Source organism: Ursus maritimus, unplaced genomic scaffold (assembly GCF_017311325.1).
Source record: "Ursus maritimus isolate PB19 unplaced genomic scaffold, ASM1731132v1 scaffold_1, whole genome shotgun sequence".
NCBI classification, from domain to species: Eukaryota; Metazoa; Chordata; class Mammalia; order Carnivora; family Ursidae; genus Ursus; species Ursus maritimus.
Genome location: NW_024423343.1, coordinates 13,518,992 through 13,544,218, shown reverse-complemented (window position 1 = coordinate 13,544,218; position 25,227 = coordinate 13,518,992). Strand labels below are relative to the sequence as shown.

The window sequence follows — 25,227 nt, the reverse complement described above, 5'->3', positions numbered from 1 at the left end:
GCAAAGCAGTACTTATTTTCTGGTTTGGAGTGGCAAGTACTTGTCAGATAACACACTACTAGGTGCTTTACATATGATTTTAGTAAGAACTCTATGAGACTTTATTTCTATTTTATAAATCAAAGAGGCAAGGAGAGGCTCAGATCATTGCCAAAGGTCCTACACATGATAGAAGATTTCAAATTGGACGCGTCTGACTCTAAAAGTCCATCCAGCTAATTTATGAATTGTTTGATGATTGCAGATTTCTTTTCTCTATTTGGCACATCTGGGCCATCATTCCAGATGTTTGTATGGCATTTCTGCTTCCAGCTTGGAGTCAGACAGACCTGGTTTTGAATTTTGGTGTTAGCTGTGGGATTTCAGTTAAGTAACTTAGTATCTCTTAATTTCTTTATCTGTCTAAATAATATCAGCTTCATAAGGATCTAATAAGATCTCCCCATAAAGCACCTAACATAGGGTAAGTACTTAATAAATACTTGCTTTAAAAATAACCAGTATTCCCAGCATGTTTGACTCAGTGTATAATTCACATTCACAGTAGTTGATAATAACAACTAGTTTTTCTTGATTTACGAAGTACAGTTTTGGAGAGATATATTAGCTCCGATTATCAAAGAAACCTGCTTTAATCAAATTCCTTCTGAATTTATTTGCTATGTTCCATGTATCTGGTGGTGGGTAGATAAGGATTAGGGGTGGAGTAGATGACCCTTAAAAATCCTTCTAAACCTATGATTTCTCGGATTCTGAGAAAGCCAGTGCATTTTACAAACACATCAATGTTTCTCCTACATAGTAATGGCATTTTGGAAATGTTACGCATAGAAAATTATTCTCTATTCTTTGTTCCAGCCCACACAGTCACTCTCATTAAGAACTATTTTAATTATGACTACAGCCCCTCTTTGTCTGAAAACTAAGCTGAAAGGACCTGTTGCAAATTCAAAGTCCCAGGCTACGACTCTGCTGGTTTCTGCAGGGCATGGTTCTATTTCCCCCTAACTACTTAGCCCACAACACGGGTTTCAAAATACCAACTCCTCATCCTTGGAGACGGCCACCATCTATTTCAAAGGTGAAGACAGTGAATATTCAGCAGAAGAGTGCTGAGCTGGTGAATTTTTCTCAGCAATGCCCCAATTCACGTTTTATTAATTTATTATGTTTGCCTGTTCAGCTTTTATGCTTGCTATCTCTGCTGTGATGCGTTGAGACACAAAAAAGCTGAGCAAGGTCAACATGCTCTAAGGCTTTTATACCATTAGGATAATGCTTCCTAAATTGCATCATGTTCATTACTTATCAGGGATTGTCAATTAAAATGCAGATTCCTGGGTCCCACATGAGATCCCCTGAATCAGAATCTCTATGGGGGCCCCCAAATCCATCATTCCACTGGATTGGCAATGCAGTCCTTGTGCTGTTTGCCTAGAAACTGAAAGCATTCGGGTCCTGACTTCATACAGTGGGCTCTAGTAATTGAGGTTACCCTCCAGCTGAAAGAGCAAGGGGGCACATCATCTCCAGCATGGCATTTTTATTTATAGTGAGCATTTAATATTTATTTGAATGAATGTATTTCCTATATCCTTTTTCTTTTAGGAATAAATAAACATGACACTATGAAAGTTCTAAAAATCTAAATACTTTAGAAAAGATTGGGCAATTGTAAAGGACACCCTAAAATACTATAAAGAAAATATTTCATTTTTTCATTTCCTCTTCTCTTTAGAGAATCATCAGAATCAATTCAAATCATGTTACTTACCTCAAATAGCAATTTGGGTTTGGCAATGTAATTTGTCCATCTCTTAAAAGGGCTGATTATTAGATTCTGGCTACAGAGAAATAAGCAGGTAATAAACGGCTTTTCAGAAGCAAAATTCTTTTTCTTTCTGGCTATAGAGGTTTATTTAATTACACGACTAGTTTCTTGCCAGAAAGATGTATGCAACCACAAAAGGTGTTCTTTTTGACCCCGAGTCACCACTGGGATTAATTCTGTATTTGTAAAATGAGGGTGGTAATTTCACATTTATGCCAGTCTTTATTACGTTTAGAAGTAATTACGCCTATTGTATAAATGTTGAAAATGTAGCATCATGAAATTAAGCAAATTTAGGCAAATTATGTATTGAAAGGGTGGCTGGATGATTTATTGCCACACCAAGACACTACACGGTGAGAGAAGAGGCTATTAGCTGACCAACAGGTAGAATATGAGATTAGTTCTGCAACCAGGACATGTGGTCACTCAATACGTTGATATTTTAGAGGAAAAGAGAAAAGGCACTGAAAATATTTTTTCTTTGATTGGATCACATCTATGTATTCCCTTAAAAGGAAATAATTAATTTTTGTAGTATAAAAATAAGTTGAACACAACGATTTTTTACCACTCAAACTACAGTCTTGGTAAAGAAGGAAAAATATTGGACAAAACAAGCGATGTAAATATAGATATGACTCAGTTTCAGAAATCACGGTACAATCCGAAGAATAATGGATTTGGGGTCTGAGTTTTTAAAATATTGCTTGATACTAGACAGTGTTACTATGGATATAAATATGTATGTACAGCATAAAACAGAATGTCCTATCAAATGCCAACCATAAATGAGAATCATTTTTCAACTATTTTGTTACTTTGAATTATAGAGCAGCCTACATTGTTATCTAAATTGGAAGCGAATCAAAATATTTGGTTTGTTTTTTTAAACTGCGTTGTATTAAGGTAGTTGAGCAAACTGTCAATTAGACTTTCATGAATCACACCTGTGCCTGACCCAGGAACATACATTCTAATTTCCCAGCTAGATCTCACAAGTAATTTGTCAAGACATGAATAATGGATAGTACTAAAAACCTTGGCAATATTATGATCGAAATCATTCTTTTCATGTAAGGCATAAAATCTGGGTTGTAATTCATTGCGATTGAAATTTTTAGTTTCAAACTTAAAATGGGCTCTTTCTTTTTTTTTAACATTTTTATATGCCAAGGTTTCAGACTTGTACTTCTGTGTTTCCATCCACTTACCACTAAACATTATAGGATGATTTTTATTGTAGAGAAGAGGACGCCAATTTAGAACTGGGGCAGTTTTGTATATTTAGAAGCAAGACTATTATTCTGGGGATTTTGGTGAAGAGACAATAAGACAATAAATTTCTTCAAGGTTGTTAATGTGAAACTCAAAACTATTTTGTTTTCATCAAGGTTTTCTATATACATTTTATCCCAACGCGACTAAAAAATAAATGCATTTGAATTTACCTTAATCAACTTTTGTATGTTTATTATCTTGAGTGTTATACATGTAGTATAAAAAATAAGATGGGTGATCCATTTTGTTCTGGCCATGATAGAAACAAAATTATTATAAATAAAAAAGATTAGGTCCAATATAGGAGAGGAACAGATTTTGATCTCATTTTCCCATTACTTGAAGTTGCAAAACAAATATAGCTTAACTTATAAATTCACTCTTAAAAGGTACACACACAATGAAAAGTCCCATAACCTCCAACAAAGCCTTATAGGTGAATTAAGGGCCCCATTCTTCAAAACGGAAACAAATTTTTTTCTATTGATGCTAATTGCATTAAGAAAGGATTATGGCTTTTTTCAAAACTGGAGATATATATATATATATATATATATAAATAAATTATATAGATAGATTTTATTTATTTATTTATTTATTTGTTTGTTTGTTTGTTTATTTATTTATTTATTTTTAGTTACATTTTCCCCAATAGCCCAACGGTTTTCAGTAATTTAAATTGTGCAGGTAGGCTGATGTTTTATCAAAGGAGTTGGATCTTCAGTGAGGAAAATCACGCTTACTGTGCTCTGGTGGAAAATGAACGAATGCATTAGAATAATTCATTTGATGCCCAACAATTCGGAATCAGAAAACGGCATTCATTTTTACTTAATTTATACATGCCAAAAAAACCCTCAAATCTCTTATTAAAACATTGATTCTTATTGCTGGGTAAGTTGGAGTGCACATTATTTTACATATGAGATTCAAACGATTTATGTAAAATACAAAGGCACTTTGACTAAAAGAATGGTTTCTTTATCAATGCCCATAATATGCAGTTTAGAATTAAACATGAAGCACATAAAATTATTTTAACCATAAAAGTGAGAAATAGAATTCCTTATTTTCTTGAAACAGGATACATTTCATTCTAGTTAGATAGTTTCTTTAGTTAACAAAAATGGGCAGTATGAAATACATTTTAAATCATAGCCAATCCTCTTCTTCCCAAAATTTTCTTTGCTCTGTCTGGGATCCAAATTGTTTGATATCTCCTTTACTTCTCAACATGATGCAGCTTCTACCTCGAATATTTATAATTTTCTCTTGAATTAGTTAAGTGCTATCTATCTGGGTCCCAATGGTGGAAGAGGAAGAAGAGGCAGAGGAAGAAATTTCTTTTTCAATATTATACTCATTGGATCATATTATTTTTTATATTTAATTTCCCTTAACAAATTAAGCAATATTTTAATGTACAATGTAATAGCCTACTGAACTATTTTTAACTTTGGTATGCTGGAGTATTTTGATTGAACGGTTCTAGTACTTTTATTGGGTTTACTCAAAGTGCTTTGTAGATAAAGCAACAACAACATACTAACACCCTATTTGATAAGATAACACATCTTTTCAGAGTCTAACCCACTGTAATCAGGCTGTGCTCAAAGCCTCTGAAAATTTTCTGTTAAAGAACTGCCAATGAGAGCTACCCTACAGCCCAGCAATTGTACTACCGGTTATTTACCCCAAAGATACAAATGTAGTGATCCGAAGGGGGCACCTGCACCCCAATGCTTATAGCAACAATGTCCACAATAGCCAAACTATGGAAAGATGTCCATTGACAGATGAATGGATAAAGAAGATGCGGTATCTATGTACAATGGAATATTACTCAGCCATGAAAAAAGAAATCTTGCCATTTGCAATGATGTGGATGGAACTAGAGGTTATTATGCTAAGTGAAAGAAGTCAATCAGAGAAAGACAATTATCATATGATTCCACTCACATGTGGAATTTAAGAAACGAAACAGAGGATCATAGGGGAGGGAAGGGAAAAATAAAATAAGATAAAATCAGAGAGGGAGACAAACCATGGGAGACTCCTGACTGTAGAAAACAGATGGGAGGTGGGGGGGGGGATGGGGTAACTGGGTGATGGGCACTAAAGAGGCCATGTGATGTGGTGAGCACTGGGTGTTGTACACAACTGATGAATCACTGAACTCTACCTCTGAAACTAATAAACACTATATGTTAATTAATTGAATTTAAATAAAATAAAATAAATTTTAAAAAAAGAACTGCCAATGACTCTGATTACCAAACCCAGTGGGCCCTTCCTTATGTGATACTTCTTAGGCATGTTTGCTATGGCCTTTTCTTTAATTCTGAGAAATCAATTTTGTCTTGTTTTCTTCATCTCCTTGTCCACTCCATCTCTACCTCCTAAGTAGGGCCCTCTTTACCAGCGCCTTAGGCGGGAATGTAGCCCAAGGACCTTCCCCCCAGCTCCAGCCCAGTCCCCATGGCATTCCCGGTAAACTCTTCCAGGCTCAAAGCTTCTACTTTTCAGATCCAGAACAGCTGTCCTCCTTCCTCCTCCTGCATTGAGTCCTATCTATCTCCTTCTTGGGCATCTATGTCCCTATATGCATGCGGGCCTGTGACATTATCTCATTTGCTTCATCCATCCCATGCTTGAGCCATCTTGACTTTCTTCTGGGCATCTTATTTAAATTACTGGCACAACTATCCAGCTAATAGCCCAACGCAGACATGTGGGAGTAATCACCACCATATTCCTCTCCCTTGTTTTCTTTTCAGTCACCAACTTCTGTCAATTCCATCTCCTTGATAGCCCTGCCATATGTTAGTGTAGGTCTTTAACCCAGCCGGACTATTAAAAGAAGTAGTCTTCTATCTGTCCAGCTTCTCAAGTCATACTCATCCCCCCACACAAGCAAGACCTTTTCAAGGTCTGTTTTTAGCTATTTTTTTTTTCTATCCTGTGAACCTGACTATTTTACAGTAATACTCCAGGGATACTTGTCAGATTGCATTGGAAAAATCTGATCACGGGGCTGTTATTTCTTGCCTGGCGGTGAGCTCCTTGAAGGCAAGGACTGTGTTATATCCATTTGGTATCAACTTACTAAGTGCTATGTCACTGAATAATAAACCCAGTCCAGTCCTTCATGCGGTGGACCAGGCCCTTCACTGCAGACACTTGGTATGCGACCCGCAGTAACAGCATAAATCAGTGGTGGGAGAGGAATTTTCCTTTTCTTTCTTTTTTTTTTTTTAAGATTTTATTTATTTATATATTTGAGAGAGAGAGAGAATGACAGAATGAGCAGGAAAAGCGAGAGAAGGAGAGGGAGAAGCAGAGTCCCCACTGAGCAGGAAGCCTGACACAGGGCCTGATTCCAGGACCCTGAGATCATGACCTGAGTGGAAAGCAGACACTTAATCTACTGAGCCACTCAGGCACCCCTTCTCCTAATAGATTCTGTTTCACTTGAGCTGTCCTGTGTCCCTAGTTTCTGACGATCTCCTTCCCCTCAGATTCACATCACCATTTCTCCAAGATGGTTTTCAAGAGACTTGGGGAAAATGGACAGAATTTCTCCATGGTCAAATAAATATGGGAAATACTCTAGGTCATATTCTCTTCTAAGATAATCTCTGTGGATATTAGCGAGTTAAAGACTGAATGTGTGTGTGTGTGTGTGTGCATGTGTGTGTGTATTCATACATAGAAATAAATATAGGCGTGCTTGGGTGGCTCAGTCCTTTAAGCATCTGACTCTTGATCTCAGCTCAGGTCTCAATCTCAAGTTTGCAAGTTCAAGCCCCGCATTGGGCGCCACATTCTTTTTTTTTTTTTTTTTTTTATTCTTTGAAGTAAATGTAGACATAGACATTTCCTTCTATTCTTTATTTTTTTAATTTTTTTTTGCTTCTATTCTTTTAATGTTTCCACAACTCTTAATGTCCCCAAGTGTTTTATGTCTTGACCAAAGTGAGGCTTGGATTCTTGAATTCAAGGTTTTTACCTTTCTTCATCATTATTCTACCCCTGCAGCAGATGGGTTTCCAGTAATTGGAGAAGGCTTTGTTGGCAGAGTAACTTGCTGTACCTTAGTACTTTGTCAGTATTTCTCTCAGCCATTCAGCTGAAGTGGTCCCTTGCTCCCTGTTGGGCCACAGTACCTCGATTCTCAATTCTCTGCTTTCATTCTCTTTGTTAAGAGAGACCAAACTGAGAGCTTAGTTTTAATTAGTGTTCTGAGATACTGGGTTTATATTATTCTTTTGTATATATTAAAATGAAAACTTTGCTATAGAAGTTTTGCTTAAGAAGTCTGCATCCTGTTTATAGGTCCCTTTACTTGTTCCCTCAACCCCCAGTGGGAGGGGTGGTGCTTGCTTTATCACGGAAGTGTTTGATTTTTTTTTTTTATGGTTATAAATGTTGATTTTAAGCCACTTATGAGAATCAGATAAAGACACTGCTCTCCAGTTGTTATTCTCCAAGTGTTTTTATATCATTGCTGTATTTATTTTTAGACACACAGTATTGGAATTATTAATATGTTTATTTAAAGATAAACTGAGGCAAAGCTAAATGTGTATCAGAATGAAGGACATATTCCCTTGTGAACAGTGGAAATATCTTCATCAGGCCAGGCTGTTAAGTGCGTGGTTTAAAGGAATTTCTCAAAGGGTCAGAGGTAGGCAAATTGGTAAGGGCATGGAGCATGGGAGTCAGAGAGACCAGGACCTCAATTTTGGCTCTTTGTGAAGTGGGACAAGTTAATCAATCATTCAGAACCTGTTCTAGAATGTAAAGTGAGGTAGTTAGACCTATCACACAGAGCGCTCAAAAATATACATGTATGTACCATGTTGCTCAATGATGGCTTGATGAAAATTTATCATAACTTTGTGAAGTGCTTTAGTGAAAAAAAGCCTTTACTCTTGAGTGGGGGAATATTTAGACTTACATTGAATTGACAGGGAAGAGAATTAGTAACAGATAAAGCAGAAAAGGGACAGACTGTTCATTTTATTTAAACTCCTATTAAAAATATGAAGTCATTCCAGATTAAAAAATACAAGAATGCTCGCTGCCTTTCAAAAGGAGCTGAGAATTGTCAAGATAGAGCGAAGTGAGAGATAATTCAAAATCAGTATTGAACTGGATGTGTTTAAATTAGATTCATGCCAGTTTGCTGCCTAGCAACCACAGTATTTGTCCTTGCCACCCCGTGGGGAGCCACAGGGCACTTAGTGCACAGAGGACCACAAAGGTTGCTCAGTGCAATGAAACAGAGGCTGTGAGGGAAACACGTGTTTCTGCAAAACGTCAATGAATTCATTTCAGTGCTGGCTTAATCTGGTTTCAAAAATCCAGCCAACATTTCTCAAAGTGTGGGCCCCTAGCTATATGCATCAGAGTTACCTGGCCAAAATGAGTGGGATTGTCAGGGAGGAGACGGAGGGGCGTAGTCCTTCCAGAGGGCGCTGTAGTAAAGCATCTTCTGGGCAATTAGCATCATGGTTAAGAGGCCAGAGGCCGTTGTGGTTGCACAACAAGGGTGGGGACGCTGGATCTGTCTCTTCCCAGCTGTAAGATGCTGAACACTTGCTTAATCTTTCTATAAAAGTTTCCTCATCTTTCCAAGGTGCTGCTGCCGCAGGAACATGTTTATAATTACTGCAAGTACGGGGCTTATAATTGGATCTGGCACAAAGGAAGTCGTCGATAAGGGTTAGCTGCTATTACCTATTGAGGTCAAGGCTTCTTGCCAGCATAATTCTCTGGGATCATTTCTCAGTCTTAACCCAGCTTTCTGGTGACCCCTTTCTTTTTATCTGCTGTCTCCAGGCTTGACTAGTCATGTTCTATTTTTATCACGTGATATTTGTAACTGGGCTTTCTCTTCTTCCTATCCTGTTAAGTACAGGCTTCCCTTTATTCCCATCCTTAAAACCAAGCAAACTATGGCAATTTTCACAGCTAGTGATATAGAAAAATTAGCAGGGAAGAAAATGATTTCTTCCCAGGCTTCGTCTTCTTTCTTTTCTTTCCTTTTACTGCTTTAGATGCATGCAGTTGAGAAAAACACAAGGTTCATTCATGCTGCCCAGACAAATGCTCTGTCCTGAATCTTGTAACATAAAAGTTGGACGGATATCTGGGATTGAAGGTAAAAGACATTGTACTGGACTTCTCCTTGGAGCTGCTCTTAGGAGAAAGGAGAAGCCGAGGGTGGAAGTGAGAAAAGCAGGAATAACCGCAGGCTGCAAGCAATTCAAAGGTGGGAACAAAGTTAAAGGGGAGAAATTTCGCTCCAGAAGAAATAGCAAGACAAAGGCGAATTTTGTGGTCAATCTCTTCTCCCCCCAAGTTGACATTCTCAGACAACTACAGAAATACAGGGGTCAATCCGGCCATTGGAAGTCGGGGTACAGAAGGTCATGAAAGCAACAACAAAACTAAAGCCCTCTAAGAACCCGAGAATACCGTCAAAGGTCTCCAGTGTTGTACTGGTCTTCTTTTTAGGTTGCCCTTCTCCTGGGAAAGTAGCTAAATTTGACATCATGGTTGGATCCAGAGATTGGGGGTGGGGTTTCTGAATCAGTCCTGAGATTTAGGATTTGAGCTGATTAGCCCCACCTCAAAGGTATGCCAGATAATCAAACAAGCACGTGTGTAGAGCCAAGGGCTGCAGCAGGTTGGCCACCGAACCCAAGGTCTCAGAGCCTTAGGTACCAGAGACCCAGAGCAAACAGCTAAGAACCCCTGGTTCATGGGAGAGCGATTTTTCACAACCTAAAGCAGGCTGCTGAAAACCTAGAAATAGACAAATACCCATTGCACACAGAAAGAGGTAAAAAGACCATGAAATGAAAAGTCCCTAAAATCGTGGAAATGTGTATAATCCATAGTAGTTTATTACAAGTGGTTATGAATGGACTACATCAGATGAACTTAATTGGCTTCTATGATGGACAGACGAACCCAGCAGGTGGAATCGTAAAGCTAAATACAGAAGGGATTTTGATCATTCTACGTGATATTTTCATTGTTAAAGTAAAATAATAATAATCATTGTTAAAGTAAAATAATAATAATAAAAGAATCTGATATAATCTTTAAGGCAATTAACTAAGGACTCAAAGAATAAAGTTAGACTTTAACTTTTGGAGACAGTTTTAGGAGAGAGACTTGGGCTGCTTCCAATTCCGGCAGCATTTTAAGATATATTCTACCTAATTTTTTTCTAAAATATTTGTTTAAATACAAAAATACATTTGTAACACACAATACAGAACATATAAACTGAAAACCAATTTCTCCCTTCCGCTTACAATCCTAAAGTTGTGACATCACCAATGTTATGAGTTCATTGTACATTTTTTAATACTTTTCAAGGCTTATATAAATAAGCCATATTTATGTATATATTTATAGGTTTTACACCTATATATTATGTAACTTACTTTTTTCTCTTAACAACATATCATGGGCATCCAAGCTAACACATTTAAATATATGTAATTTTTATTGGTTATATATTATTATAAAATATAAATGTGCCAAAGTTTATTCAACCCCACCCTTATCAAGTGACATTACAAACTGTCCAGTGCAGCAATACTCATCCTTGTAATCATATTTTTATGCCCTAGCGTTTTTTCAATAACACGCATGTTACACATTTATATGTACTACTTAAAAGATACATTGGAATTACATCTCAAAGGTTATAGACATGCGAATATTACAAACACTGTGTGATAATGTTTATTTCCTATACTCCTTCTGTCACTAAATAATATTCATCTTAAAATTTTTCTTCATTTAAGCATACATAATTTTTGTTTTGATTTATATTTTCATGACTATAAGTGAATGTCGGCAACTTTGTGTGCCCCTTGGCCAACTGCATCTTCTCTTTTTGAACTGTTTGCTCCTGTCTTTTGCTCATATTTTCTTGGGTTATTTTTCTCATTATTAATTTGTAGGAATTTGAAAATTAGGAGTATGTGTATGTGTGGCAAAAAGATATAATGAGTTGCAAATAATTGCTCTGATTAAATATTTTCTTTTTTTTATAATTTTTATTTAGTTATATTAGTCACTATACAGTACATCCCCAGTTTTTGATGCAATGTTCCATGATTCATTATTTGCATATAACACCCAGTGCTCCATGCAATATGTGCCCTCCTTAATACCCATCACTGGCCTATCCCAATCCCCCACCCCACTCCCCTCTGAAGCCCTCAGTTTGTTTCCCAGAGTCCACAGTTGTTTTTTTTTTTTTTTTGGCTTTATTTATGGCACCCTTCATCATATAAAAATTAAAGATTTTTATTTGCTTAAATCTGTCCATTTCCCCTAAATTTCCAATTAAAAATGTTCTTCTATAGTTTTACTATTTTTGTTTTTAAAATTTTTTTTTAAAGATTTTTTTTTAATTTATTTATTTGACAGAGATAGAGACAGCCAGTGAGAGAGGGAACACAAGCAAGGGGAGTGGGAGAGGAAGAAGCAGACTCATAGCGGAGGAGCCTGTTGTGGGGCTCGATCCCATAACGCCGGGATCACGCCCTGAGCCGAAGGCAGACGCTTAACTGCTGTGCCACCCAGGCGCCCCTTGTTTTTAAAATTTAAATTGTTTTTATTGACCTGAAATTAATTTTTGTATTACTGTGAGATAGAACCCTAACTTTATTTTCATCCAGAATGAATAATCAAGTGGTATTCATGAAATCACCTACCCCTGAGATATATTTGAGAATTTGAAATGCCATGTTTCTCATTTATTAACCATATTTACTTGGATATGTTTTTAGATACTCTGTTTCATTTCACTGATTTATTTGTTTATTCAAGAGGATAGAAAAGTTTGGAGAGTGTTGCAGTTTTTTAAAGCTAGCATTTGTCTAATACCAAGGTGAGGAAAGAAAACCAAAGCCAATTTCACTCATGAATATAAATGCAAAAGCATGAAATAAAATATTAGCAATTCGAATGGAGTAGAATATTAAGGTAATAATACAATTTGAACAAGGAAGTTTACATCAGAAATACAAATATGGACCTACAGGACAGAAACCTATTAATTTTATTACAGAGCTAAATTCAAGTGGTAAACCTATTATATCAAAAGACTGCATATGGATTTCATATTATACAGTAACCAATCTTAAAAGCACTTCAAAAGGTCAAGAAAGATCCTTCTTACACATTTCTTTTATGCCAGAAACTGTCATAACACCAAATTTCATAAAACATCAAAGATGCTAAAGGCCTCCCTCTAAAATCAAAATTAAGACAGGATGTCCAATATGAGCATTATTATCCAACATTGTTTCAGAAATATCAGATAATAAAACAAGGCAAGAACAAAGAAAATTTTAATTGTTTGCAGCTGATATGACACACACCTAAAAATCAAATGAGAACCATAAGTGGTGTCTTTCTATTTGCAAAAAAATAAAGTAAAAATGAAAACAAATATTAACATTACAAAAGACCTATTAGGATAAGGAAGTTTAGTGAGCTAGTTACACATATTCAAAAATCAGTATATTTTCAAAGATATCAGCAATGAACAGTAAAAAAAAGAATATGTTTTTTAAAAAATTCTCACATTTGCAGGCACCTGGGTGGCTCAGTTGGTTAAGCATCTGCCTTTGGCTCAGGTCATGATCCCGGGATCCTGGGATAGGGTCCTGCTCAGTGGGGAGTCTGCTTCTCCCTCTACCCTTCCCCCCTGCTCATGATCTCTCTCTTTCTCTCTCTCTCTCTCTATCTCAAAAAAAATAAATAAAATCTTTTTAAAAATTCTCACATTTGCAACAAAACTATAAAGTACTTTAAAGAAATAAATTTACAAACTATAAAGAAATAAATTTAACAACAAGTTAAAGATCTTTACATAAAGGTGCAATATATTAATGAAGAACACTCAGGAAGAACTGGTTAAATATTCCCAATTAGGAATTCAATATCATAAATGTTTTTTTTTTTTTTTTTTTTTTTTTTTTTTTTTTTTGCTTTTATTTTTTATTTTATTCATAAATGTTTTAAATCCTATCTAAGTTAACGCTTATTTACGTATTTCCAGAAGAACTTTTGTAGACCTTGTCTCAGCAATTCTGATTTTTTTGTGTAAAAATGTTTCACCAACTCTTTTTTAAACTGTGATGCCCTACCAGATATCAAAACTTCCTCTAAGGTGACTGTAAACAAAATATTATGGTACTGACGTCATATTTATTATCTTTATCAGTAAATATGAAAATAGTATACCCAGATATCCTGATGTTATCTGAACCTGTACTCTTTCATTTTTTAACTCCTTAGAAGGTAGTGTAATTTAATATGAACTTTGGGAAACAAATATGAAATTGGAAAAAAAAGACCCATGAATTTATGGCAAAAGATCTGGACTGAAGTGTATAACATAAAGTATGTATGATTAATATAGATTGATATTAATACATATGCTAATAAAGCTATCTTATATTCATGCACATATGTTTAAGAGCTGAGAAGGGGTTTTGCTATGGTATGTAGCTTTAATTAAATCCTAACTGAGATACACCGTTTTCTCTCAGGATTCAGTTTGACCTGTGCTAAATTTTCCCACTGCGTTTTCTGTAGAGGAAGGACTAGCATCATTTATTCACACCAGAAACATCTTCTAAGGAGCTGTCCTAAAACATCCTAGGACTGGTTAGAAGAAGTATTTTTGTAGGTCTCTCTTATACCATCTGAATGCAGTAAATGCTATCCCAACATATTTTTATCATAGCCACAGGGCTTTACCATGAACTATTTCCATAGTTAGTATTGAAAAAAAAGAATGTATCTCTCTCTCTCTCTCTCTCTTTTTTTTTTTTGTAAGATTGTATTTATTTATTTGAGAGAGAAAGAAAGATGTAGTGAGAGAGAGCAGGAGAAGGAGGCAAGGGGAGAGGGAGAAGCAGGCTCCCCACTGAGCAGGGAGCCCAAATTGGGGCTTGATCCCAAGACCCCGGGATCATGACCTGAGGCAAAGACAGACGCTTAACTGACTGAGCCACCCAGGGGCCCCAAAACTTTATCTCTTATAATAGAAACTCTGTTATCCAATATTCTCACATCCTATGGCCTTGCCAACAACTTAGTCTATGTAGGCAAAATAAAATTAAATCTTTCCATTAAGAATACAGAAATACTCGTCAATGTGAGAATTTTAAGTGAGGTAAAAAAAAAAAAAAAAGAAAGAAAAGAAAAAGTTCAAAACTTGAAGAGTCACCAGATAATGAAAAATGATTAACAGGAAAATGCAAAGAATCGACAGGGGATGCCAGCTAAAAGACATCAATCAATCATAGCATCTGGAATTCTCTATCAAAAAGCAGAGGAAGACAATAATAATAGGAAGTTGTATTGAGTACTACCAGGGGAAAACAAAGCTTTATAAAGTAAAGGATTAGGAGCACACATTTACCTCTTTCACCAGTAAATTTTCTGCTTTGTGCTCTGCGTCTTCAGGTACCGTGGAGTACAACGTCCGGATATCCCAAGGCACCGTGGCCGTCTGGGAAGAACAATGAAAAGAAGTTAAGGTCTCCAACGTAGAAGCACTGAGCAGACAATCATGGCAAAAACAATAGAAAAATGCCTTAGATCTTAGCATCTAACAGTAACAGAAGACAGAGAAACTTTCAGTCTCTAGGAGAGAAGAGCCAGCCCTCTGTTAGGTCGCCAGCACTGTTAAATTGCTATCGGTGAAGCTCATCATTTGTGACTGTTTCATTTCACTGCAGAAAACAACACTTGGGGCGTCTGTATATTTCGAGTAGCTTATTTCTATTGTATCTTTTGTTGTAGTTGTACTCCTAAAATAAATTTGAAGTGAAAGAGAAAACCTACGGAAGCATTATGATTTTAATCCTATTGTAAATAACTTCTTGGAGATCCACAAGGTAAAGTTGGCCCTTTTTAGAAGCTCTGAGTGTTTCTGCGTGTGTGTGTGCGCGCGCGCGTGTGTGTGTGTGTGTGTGTGTGTGTGTGTCTGTAGCCACAGTGTTAGGGGTGGGAGGAAAGCAAGGGTGTTTAGTAAGCCTGGATCTTGAAGAAAAAATAACTTATGCTTTTGGTGTCATTATTTTTGTTAAAATAAACAAAATGTTTTCAACTTCAGTGCTCAAGACACAACTCTGCCTTAAACGAATAGACATAAGTTAAAAGTATAAAAGATAAAATAAAACATCTAAGACAGAATCTCACAGATTGTTGTTTTTTTTAAGATTTTATTTATTCATTTATTTGAAAGAGAGAGAGTGAATGAGAGAGACCATGGGCGAGGGGAGGAGCAGAGGGAGAGTGAGAAGGAGACTCCCTGATGAACAGGGAACCCGATGCAGGGCTTGATCCCTGTAGACTCCTACACCATGACCTGAGCTGAAGGCAGATCCTTAACTGACTAAGCCCCCCCCCCGACGCCCTTTGTTTCTTCTTTATATGACCGTCTTCAGCTCCGTCAAGCTAGGGGGGAGTGTCGGACACCCTAAAATGGTAGCTTCCCCTCACCAAGCCCCAGCTTCCTTTAGTCTGTGCTCCTCGGTGGTTCCAGGGGCACTGAGGTGATGGGTCTGTTTACATGCACCAATGGGGTCTTTTCCTTTGCACATCCCCAAGTCCATGAATGTTTCATCAGAGTTTCAAAAGCACAAACTGAAGTTCATTTGAATTGTTCCACATGGAGGGTATTTTTTCTAGACTAATGAAACAGATGAGAATCTCAAAACCCCTCCTTAGTTTTGGAGAAGAGGGGTAGGGAAGGCACTCAGGGAATTTGCTCTACCACCAAGGCACCATCAGACGTTTTCTTCCAATCCCAGACTTGGGTTTTATTCAAGTCACCCTTTTGCTTCACTCTTGATATAAGCTCCCTGAGGGCAAGAACTTCGGTCTTTCTTGTTCACTACTATAACCTCACTGTCCAGTTGGGTATTTATATATTTACTTGTTAAGTGTGTTGAGTATGTGTGAATGGGTATGTGGCTTCTCTGCGTGTGTGTGTGTGTGTGTGTCCGGTGTCTGCAAGAGCATGCATGACTAGGAGTAGTGCTGGAGTATGTCTGTGAGTATGTATGCGTGGGTATGTGATGATGCATGATGGTGTGCTCTATGTGAGTGTGTAAGTATATGTAGCGTGAGTGTGTGTGTGCTGTGTGAGCACGTGTGTGTCTGTGCATGGATGAATGGGTATGCCGAGTGTGCGTGTGTGCTGTGTGAGCACGTGTGTGTCTGTGCATGGATGAATGGGTACGCTGAGTGTGCGTGTGTGCTGTGTGAGCACGTGTGTGTCTGTGCATGGATGAATGGGTATGCCGAGTGTGCGTGTGTGCTGTGTGAGCACGTGTGTGTCTGGGCATGGATGAATGGGTACGCTGAGTGTGTGTGCGTGCTGTGTGAGCACGTGTGGGTGTGTGCATGGATGAATGGGTACACCGAGTGTGTGTGTGTGCGTGTGAGCACGTGTGTGTCTGGGCATGGATGAATGGGTACGCTGAGTGTGTGTGCGTGCTGTGTGAGCACGTGTGGGTGTGTGCATGGATGAATGGGTACACCGAGTGTGTGTGTGTGCGTGTGAGCACGTGTGTGTCTGGGCATGGATGAATGGGTACGCTGAGTGTGTGTGCGTGCTGTGTGAGCACGTGTGGGTGTGTGCATGGATGAATGGGTACACCGAGTGTGTGTGTGTGCGTGTGAGCACGTGTGTGTCTGGGCATGGATGAATGGGTACGCTGAGTGTGTGTGCGTGCTGTGTGAGCACGTGTGGGTGTGTGCATGGATGAATGGGTACACCGAGTGTGTGTGTGTGCGTGTGAGCACGTGTGTGTCTGGGCATGGATGAATGGGTACGCTGAGTGTGTGTGCGTGCTGTGTGAGCACGTGTGGGTGTGTGCATGGATGAATGGGTACACCGAGTGTGTGTGTGTGCGTGTGAGCACGTGTGTGTCTGGGCATGGATGAATGGGTACGCTGAGTGTGTGTGCGTGCTGTGTGAGCACGTGTGGGTGTGTGCATGGATGAATGGGTACACCGAGTGTGTGTGTGTGCGTGTGAGCACGTGTGTGTCTGGGCATGGATGAATGGGTACGCTGAGTGTGTGTGCGTGCTGTGTGAGCACGTGTGGGTGTGTGCATGGATGAATGGGTACACCGAGTGTGTGTGTGTGCGTGTGAGCACGTGTGTGTCTGGGCATGGATGAATGGGTACGCTGAGTGTGTGTGCGTGCTGTGTGAGCACGTGTGGGTGTGTGCATGGATGAATGGGTACACCGAGTGTGTGTGTGTGCGTGTGAGCACGTGTGTGTCTGGGCATGGATGAATGGGTACGCTGAGTGTGTGTGCGTGCTGTGTGAGCACGTGTGGGTGTGTGCATGGATGAATGGGTACACCGAGTGTGTGTGTGTGCGTGTGAGCACGTGTGTGTCTGGGCATGGATGAATGGGTACGCTGAGTGTGTGTGCGTGCTGTGTGAGCACGTGTGGGTGTGTGCATGGATGAATGGGTACACCGAGTGTGTGTGTGTGCGTGTGAGCACGTGTGTGTCTGGGCATGGATGAATGGGTACGCTGAGTGTGTGTGCGTGCTGTGTGAGCACGTGTGGGTGTGTGCATGGATGAATGGGTACACCGAGTGTGTGTGTGTGCGTGTGAGCACGTGTGTGTCTGGGCATGGATGAATGGGTACGCTGAGTGTGTGTGCGTGCTGTGTGAGCACGTGTGGGTGTGTGCATGGATGAATGGGTACACCGAGTGTGTGTGTGTGCGTGTGAGCACGTGTGTGTCTGGGCATGGATGAATGGGTACGCTGAGTGTGTGTGCGTGCTGTGTGAGCACGTGTGGGTGTGTGCATGGATGAATGGGTACACCGAGTGTGTGTGTGTGCGTGTGAGCACGTGTGTGTCTGGGCATGGATGAATGGGTACGCTGAGTGTGTGTGCGTGCTGTGTGAGCACGTGTGGGTGTGTGCATGGATGAATGGGTACACCGAGTGTGTGTGTGTGCGTGTGAGCACGTGTGTGTCTGGGCATGGATGAATGGGTACGCTGAGTGTGTGTGCGTGCTGTGTGAGCACGTGTGGGTGTGTGCATGGATGAATGGGTACACCGAGTGTGTGTGTGTGCGTGTGAGCACGTGTGTGTCTGGGCATGGATGAATGGGTACGCTGAGTGTGTGTGCGTGCTGTGTGAGCACGTGTGGGTGTGTGCATGGATGAATGGGTACACCGAGTGTGTGTGTGTGCGTGTGAGCACGTGTGTGTCTGGGCATGGATGAATGGGTACGCTGAGTGTGCGTGTGTGCTGTGTGAGCACGTGTGTGTCTGTGCATGGATGAACTGGTACACCGAGTGTGTGTGTGTGCGTGTGAGCACGTGTGTGTCTGTGCATGGATGAATGGGTACGCTGAGTGTGTGTGCGTGCTGTGTGAGCACGTGTGTGTCTGTGCATGGATGAATGGGTATGCCGAGTGTGCGTGTGTGCTGTGTGAGCACGTGTGTGTCTGTGCATGGATGAATGGGTATGCCGAGTGTGCGTGTGTGCTGTGTGAGCACGTGTGTGTCTGTGCATGGATGAATGGGTACGCTGAGTGTGCGTGTGTGCTGTGTGAGCACGTGTGTGTCTGTGCATGGATGAATGGGTACACCGAGTGTGTGTGTGTGCGTGTGCGTGCGCACTTACACATGCATAGTTTGGAGCCTGGGGTTTAGATACTGTGAAAGAGGAAGAATGTCATGTGAATCTGACAAAATCAGAGGATAAAAAAATAATGAGAAAACTAGGTTCTAGATACATCATATGATAAAAATCAGCGCCCATCCTAAAATGCAGTTGGAGACTGAGTTCCCTTGATCAGTGCCTCTGCCCCAAGATTTCACTGCAGCTGCGTGAACGGAGTCCGAAAGTGCTACAAGGCCATGGCTACGAATGCAGCGTAGATACCTCCAGGGAAGTATGATAGGGCCAATTTAGGACTACTATTTAGATTTTACATTTTTGATGCCTTTTAAATTGCCTTTTTCAAGTTACTTCTTTTATGTTGTACACTCTGTTAGAAGATGAACAGTACAGAAACTCTATTGAAAGTTTGAAGTAAAAGATTAAAATCCATGCTTAAATTGAGTTTGGAGATTTATGCTAGATTTCAATTATCTGGGGGGAACTCATTTCCTGTTTGGATAGATATTTCTCAGATACACAGTGTCACCTGCTTGGTGTTTCCAAGGAACATTATATATTATAATCTACTGGCAAGATTAGGGATTTTTTTTTCCCTCCAATTAAAACAGTTTTCTATCTTTCAGCCATTATTTTACAATACATATTTATACAAAAATATCATTCCTCTTTCTCATTATCCTGTGCAGTCTCCTATTGGTTCCTTGCTTTTAAAAAAAATAATAGTTGCTCTAAATACCCTATGGCTGATGGAGAGTAGAGCAGCATGACTCAAATGTAAACCTCTTTTGCAGCTATCCCTCGTGCCCCACTAAGATCACTGCTCTGTGATCAGGTGAAGACCGAGCTGGTTTAAGAGATTTTTTTTTCCTTAATGGTAAGTTTCTGGTATCTGGACTCAGGTTTCCAGCAATAATGATCACATAGCTACTTGATTCATGATGTCATACAGTAAAGAGAGAGCCCCAAATACATAATACATATGCAACATATGAGATTGGAAATTCATTCAGGTTGGGCTTATAAAAACCGATCATGTGTATAACCATGTGTATAATGGCTAGGAGTGATTCTTGACGACCTCTGGTAATGAAATGATGTTGGTTTTTAAAATAAGACAACTGAGTCTGTATCACCCTCATGTAACCATGCGATAAATCTAAAACATTATTTTACAAATTGAATTAGTTCACACTTGCACAGAATACACAAGGTACAAGAAAAGGCATATGTATATAATGAATGCCAATGACATGCAATTGATCTCAGTTATACTGTGTTGTGCTACTGGAGAATTTGGCTGAAAAGGCAGAAGCCCTCCTTAAAGTTTCAACTTTAAGAATTGTGGCCCTTGGGGCACCTGGGTGGCTCAGTTGGTTAAGCGGCTCCCTTTGGCTCAGGTCATGGTCCCAAGGTCCTGGGATCAAGCCCCACATCGGGTTCCTTCCTCAGCAGAGAGCCTGCTTCTCCCCTGCCTTCTGCTCCCCCTGCTTGTGCTTGCTCTGTCCCTCTTTGTCTCTGTGTCAAATAAATAGATAAAATCTTAAAAAAAAAAATTGTGGCCCTTCCACTCATGTTTTATTTCTTGAATGTGTCTCCACTGAAGCAAAGATAAATTGATCAAATAAGAAGGGAAGTATGCAGTCATATTTGTTAAGGGTATTAATATGGTTACAAAGAACTTCTTTTCTGAGAATTAGATGCTTTCAGACCACTACAAATTGCCTTGGCCACAGCAGACTTCCTGTTCTCCTTTACAAACCTTCTGGTCGACAATTAGTAGAGCTCAGTTGCATGAAACAGATCCGAGACAGCACTGGAACTCAGCCGAGCTCCTCTTTTGGTGGTAGAATTTTATAAGGGGGCTACTGTCCAGAGATTAGGCACTTGGAAATAAAAACTGTCATTTTATTTATGAAATGAGGCATGCAGGCCTGTGTTTGCAATTTCAGGTCCATGACACTCAGACATCTTCAACTACTGCCCTGTCACTTTCTGGTTCCTTCCACCCTTTAGTGGGTAGTCTTTGTGGGTTTGACACAGCCACCATTCTGTTGGCTGAAGTGACCACAGAAGACTTCATTCCAGGCACATCATGGCCATTTCTCAATTGGCCAAAGGCCACTGGTCAAAGTTGGAAAAAAAAACCAACAAAAAGGCTGCTTTTCCTATCCTGGAGCAAAAGCCCCTCTGACAGTATTGCAGATCCCAGCTGCTTTAACAGAAGAACAAAAATGATGGTGTTTATAGTCATCAATCAGCCTGAAGCTGGAGAATTCAACAAGCCTATAGTTAAGACTATTAACAAACATTTCACGATCAATTCCAACCTAAGCATGTGTTTAAAAGTGATCAATTTTTCAGATTAAGACAATGATATGGCCTTATATTCTAGCAGAGTAGACACTTAATACTGCATCAGTTGCTTGAAAAACACTTTTTACCCCATTCAGAAGAGTATTGTGATTTTGTTTTATTTTTTTAAGTACATGAGAATATCACATTAATACTTTTGTTGTGCTCACACTGTCAGTAATTTCCTCTTTATTCACTCATTCATTCTTTCTTTTAAATTTGAGTTTAGTTGATGCATAACGTGACATTAGTTTCAGGCGTACAACATAGTGATTTGACAACTGTGTACGCTATGCTATGCTCACCTCGGCTACCATTTGTCACCATATCACACAATTACGATACCACTGATTATATTCCCTATGCTGTATGTTTTATCCCAGTTGACTTATTCATTGTGCTTTAAGGGGAAGGTCCTTCTCGTTTTGCTGAAGTTAAAGTGTATGGGAAATGCACAAAAAGTGAGCGGTTGCCCATAATTGGACAGTTGTCATCATCCAGCCAAGTCAAGCACTGGGACTTACCTATCATGGTATTTAAGAAGATAAGTGGGGGGGATCACCTGGGTGACACAGTTGGTTAATTGTCCGGCTCTCAGTTTTGGCTCAGGTTGTGATCCCAGGGTCGTGAGATCAGCCCTGTGTGGAGCCCTGCGTTGGGCTCTATATTCAGTGTGAAGTCTGCTTAAGATTCTCTTTCCTTCTGCCCATCCACCCTGCTCTCTCTCTTTCTCTCTCAAGTAAATGACTAAAATAAATAAATAAAATAAGATTATAGGTAGGGAAGTTTGGGGACCTGGTTCAAGGTTTTTTACTCCTAGATTGGTAAACCATTGAACAAGTTATTTCTTTTTTTTTTCCTTTTTTTCTTAATTTTATTTTTTATTTTCATTTTTTTAAGATTTTATTTATTTATTTGACAGAGAGAGAGACAGCCAGAGAGAGAGGTAACACAAGCAGGGGGAGTGGGAGGGGAAGAAGCAGGCTCACAGTGGAGGAGCCCGATGCGGGGCTTGATCCCATAACGCTGGGATCACGCCCTGAGCCGAAGGCAGACGCTTAACGACTGAGCCACCCAGGCACCCCTCTTTTTTTTTTTTTTTTTATGATTCATTTTCCAGGCTCCAAAATGTGTCTTGCTTCCTCTAAAGAGGTATAGATGACACATTTTACATATGGGAAAATGTGAACATTCATAGAGTGCAGTACTCCAACAATACACTTACTGCTCTGGGACCTTCCCTTGGCAAGTACTCAGAGGCTGTGGTCTGAGTTCACTTTCCAGGGAGGCACAGAGAAGAAGCCTGCTCGGTGTGAGGCCTGCGGACATGGCCCCATGACGAGCAATGAATGGCCTAAGACACCAGCCAACCCGCTTAAGCCAACCCACCACGCATCTTTCCACATGGCTTCTCACATTCCTTCTTCCACGCTGGACTCATTCCTGCACAAGCCCTGTCCATGCTCTCCTCCTCTCAGAAATTCCTTGCCTTTCCTTGTTCTTTCCTAACCTCAGGCTTAGTATGGGTGCCAGCTCCTTCTGAAAATCTTCTCTAATTCATCCAACATACATTTTCTCTTCTCTGAACTATAAAATTTACTGTCTGTATCATACGTGAAGTCTGCAGCTTCACTCTGGAATGTTTTAGATCCAAAAGCTCTGCCAGTGATTAATTCAGCATATATATATATATGTATATATATATATATATATATGTATATATATATAATTATATATATATCTATATATATTTATATATATAATTATATATAATTACATATATTTATATATATAAAATATAAATATAATATTTATATATATAAAATATACATACATATTGCTAGTATATAAGCAAGCCACATTAAATCTGTGTTGAGAGTAAAAGATAAAAATAGATGAAATTTTTCCCCAGATTCTTTATTGTTTCTTTGGTATACTTGTTTATTCCTTTTAAAGAATGAAGTACTTGAATACAGACACGTATTATGAATTTTTTGCACCCTATCTCTGACCACCTAAATTACCCTTAATGCCTAGAAAAATCCCTTGTTAAAAAATAACAGTGCTATTAGGACATAATTGACACGCCATAAAGTTCATCCTTTTAGAGTGTAAATTTCAGTGGTTTTATATATATTCACAGGGTAGTGCAGCCATCATCATTTTTTTTACTTTAGAATATTTTCATCATGCCCCCAAAAAACTCCATAGTTATTAGCAGTTACTTCCCGTTCTTCTTTCTTCTGAGGCCTTGGCGACTGCTAACTTCCTGTGTCTACGGATTTGCCTATTCCAGACATTTCAGTTGGAATCATACCATACGTCTGTGACTGGCTTCTGGCGCTTAGCATAGTGGTTTCCAGTGTCATCCATGTTGTAGTATGAATCAGTATTTCGTTCTTTTTTTATGACTGAGTACTATTCCATCGTGTGGAGAGACCACACTATATTTATTCATTCATCAGTTGACAGACATTCGCGCTGTTTCCACTTTTGAATATGAATAATGCTGCCATGAATACTAGCCTTTATGTGCACTTTTGTGTATATGCTCCTAGTTCTGTCAAGCCCGGAGAAGTCCCCACATATTCTTACTCAACTGAAATAGGCACTCTAGAATTCTTCACTACCATACCAATTTTCTGATGGTACCCATTGTGGGACTCAGGGAGTTAATATTTCCCCTAAGTGTGCACTTTATTTTTCTAAGAAGCAGCTGGCCATAAGCATGCTGTGTAGACAGAAACGCAAATAGCAAGTCAAAGTGCTCGGTTTGATTTCTGTCCTCACAGATACTCTACATCCTTGAACACGAGCTTTTGCAAATCTCAGCCTCATTAGCTTATAAACGAGAGGAATCTTAGAACTCAGAAATAACCTAGTTTGACAAAGACTATCACTTAGCTTTTAAATTGCGATTACAATGTTCTTGCATGAACACTGTGAGCCGTTTAGAGCTTGCTTTTCGGGCTCAGAAGCCAAGGACTAAAAAGAGGTTGAGAGTTCTATAAAATGTTAAGCTGTGCCTCAGGAAAGCGAGAAGAAAACAAAACAAAACAAAACAAAAACAACGCAAATGACTCAGGACCTTTCTGCTTTTCAATTTAAAAGATATCGAGGTCTTTCTTCTTCCTCTTATCAAAATGACCCATGCGGTTGAGTCTGGAAGTCCCCATATACCAGTTGCTTTTTATAGCTAAAAGCATACTGTGGAAAGAACAAGCCATTGGTATGTAAAGAATTCACGATTTACTCAGTAATAATAATAAGCCAATGAAAACTGCAGGGTACCCTGGGGAACCCGGAGACACTAATTCTGAACTACTGAGATGAAGAGGGGATTTGAGAAGATCGTGGCAGGCCATTTCCCATGCGCAACATAGACTTCTGACTTTGAAAATGGCACCGCCCTCTGTCAAAAGCATAACCTTTCAAGTGTTGGCACTCCTGCTTGTTCGTATTGGTGCCCTTGATATATGCAGCCTAACTCACAGAAGGTAAGCCATGGAGCTGAGTTGAAATAGAGCAGTGCTACCGGCGTGGGCAGTCTTGAAATGCAGGGGACAGGATGGCTTTCCACAGCGTGCTAGCTTGCAGACCCCTGAACTTTCTTATCTAAGGTTTTATAAGTTCAGAGGTGATTCCACCTCAGCTTTCTGTATCTGTTCTTCAGCAAGAAACTCATTTCTGGCTTTCTCATTTTTTGTTCTGCTATATATTTTTTTTATCAGTCTCTCCTCAAACTGAATCACTCAACACTATGATTCAGCGTGTCCCTGAGACTGTTCTTTAGTTCTTGTTTTTCCCTTCCTTACTCTCCTTGCCTATTTTACGAAGCCACAATTTGGTGACTAAGTTCCTTACTTTTGGTCCTAAGTTTCTATTACTAACTGCTTCAAAAAGAAAGATGAGAAAAGCAAGAGTCGCAAATACAATGAGTGAAGTAACGCATGTTTTTGAAATGAATGAGTTAAGAAATGCATCTAGACTGCTTATTCTTAGTGATTCATTATGATGCAAGTAGTCCCGAAGATCACACTGCCTGC

At 39.3% G+C, this 25,227-nt stretch overlaps 1 protein-coding gene across 5 annotated transcripts in view; it reads right to left on the bottom strand.

The window, feature by feature from the left end:
* Positions 1-25,227, bottom strand: part of DOCK10 (dedicator of cytokinesis 10) — a 262,401-nt gene that overhangs the window by 119,843 nt on the left and 117,331 nt on the right. For all 5 annotated transcript variants that reach the window (XM_040639806.1, XM_040639813.1, XM_040639809.1 and 2 more), the window contains exon 3: positions 14,583-14,672. In XM_040639806.1, coding sequence (XP_040495740.1) covers positions 14,583-14,672 — 90 coding nt within the window. The remainder of the gene's footprint in view (positions 1-14,582; positions 14,673-25,227) is intronic.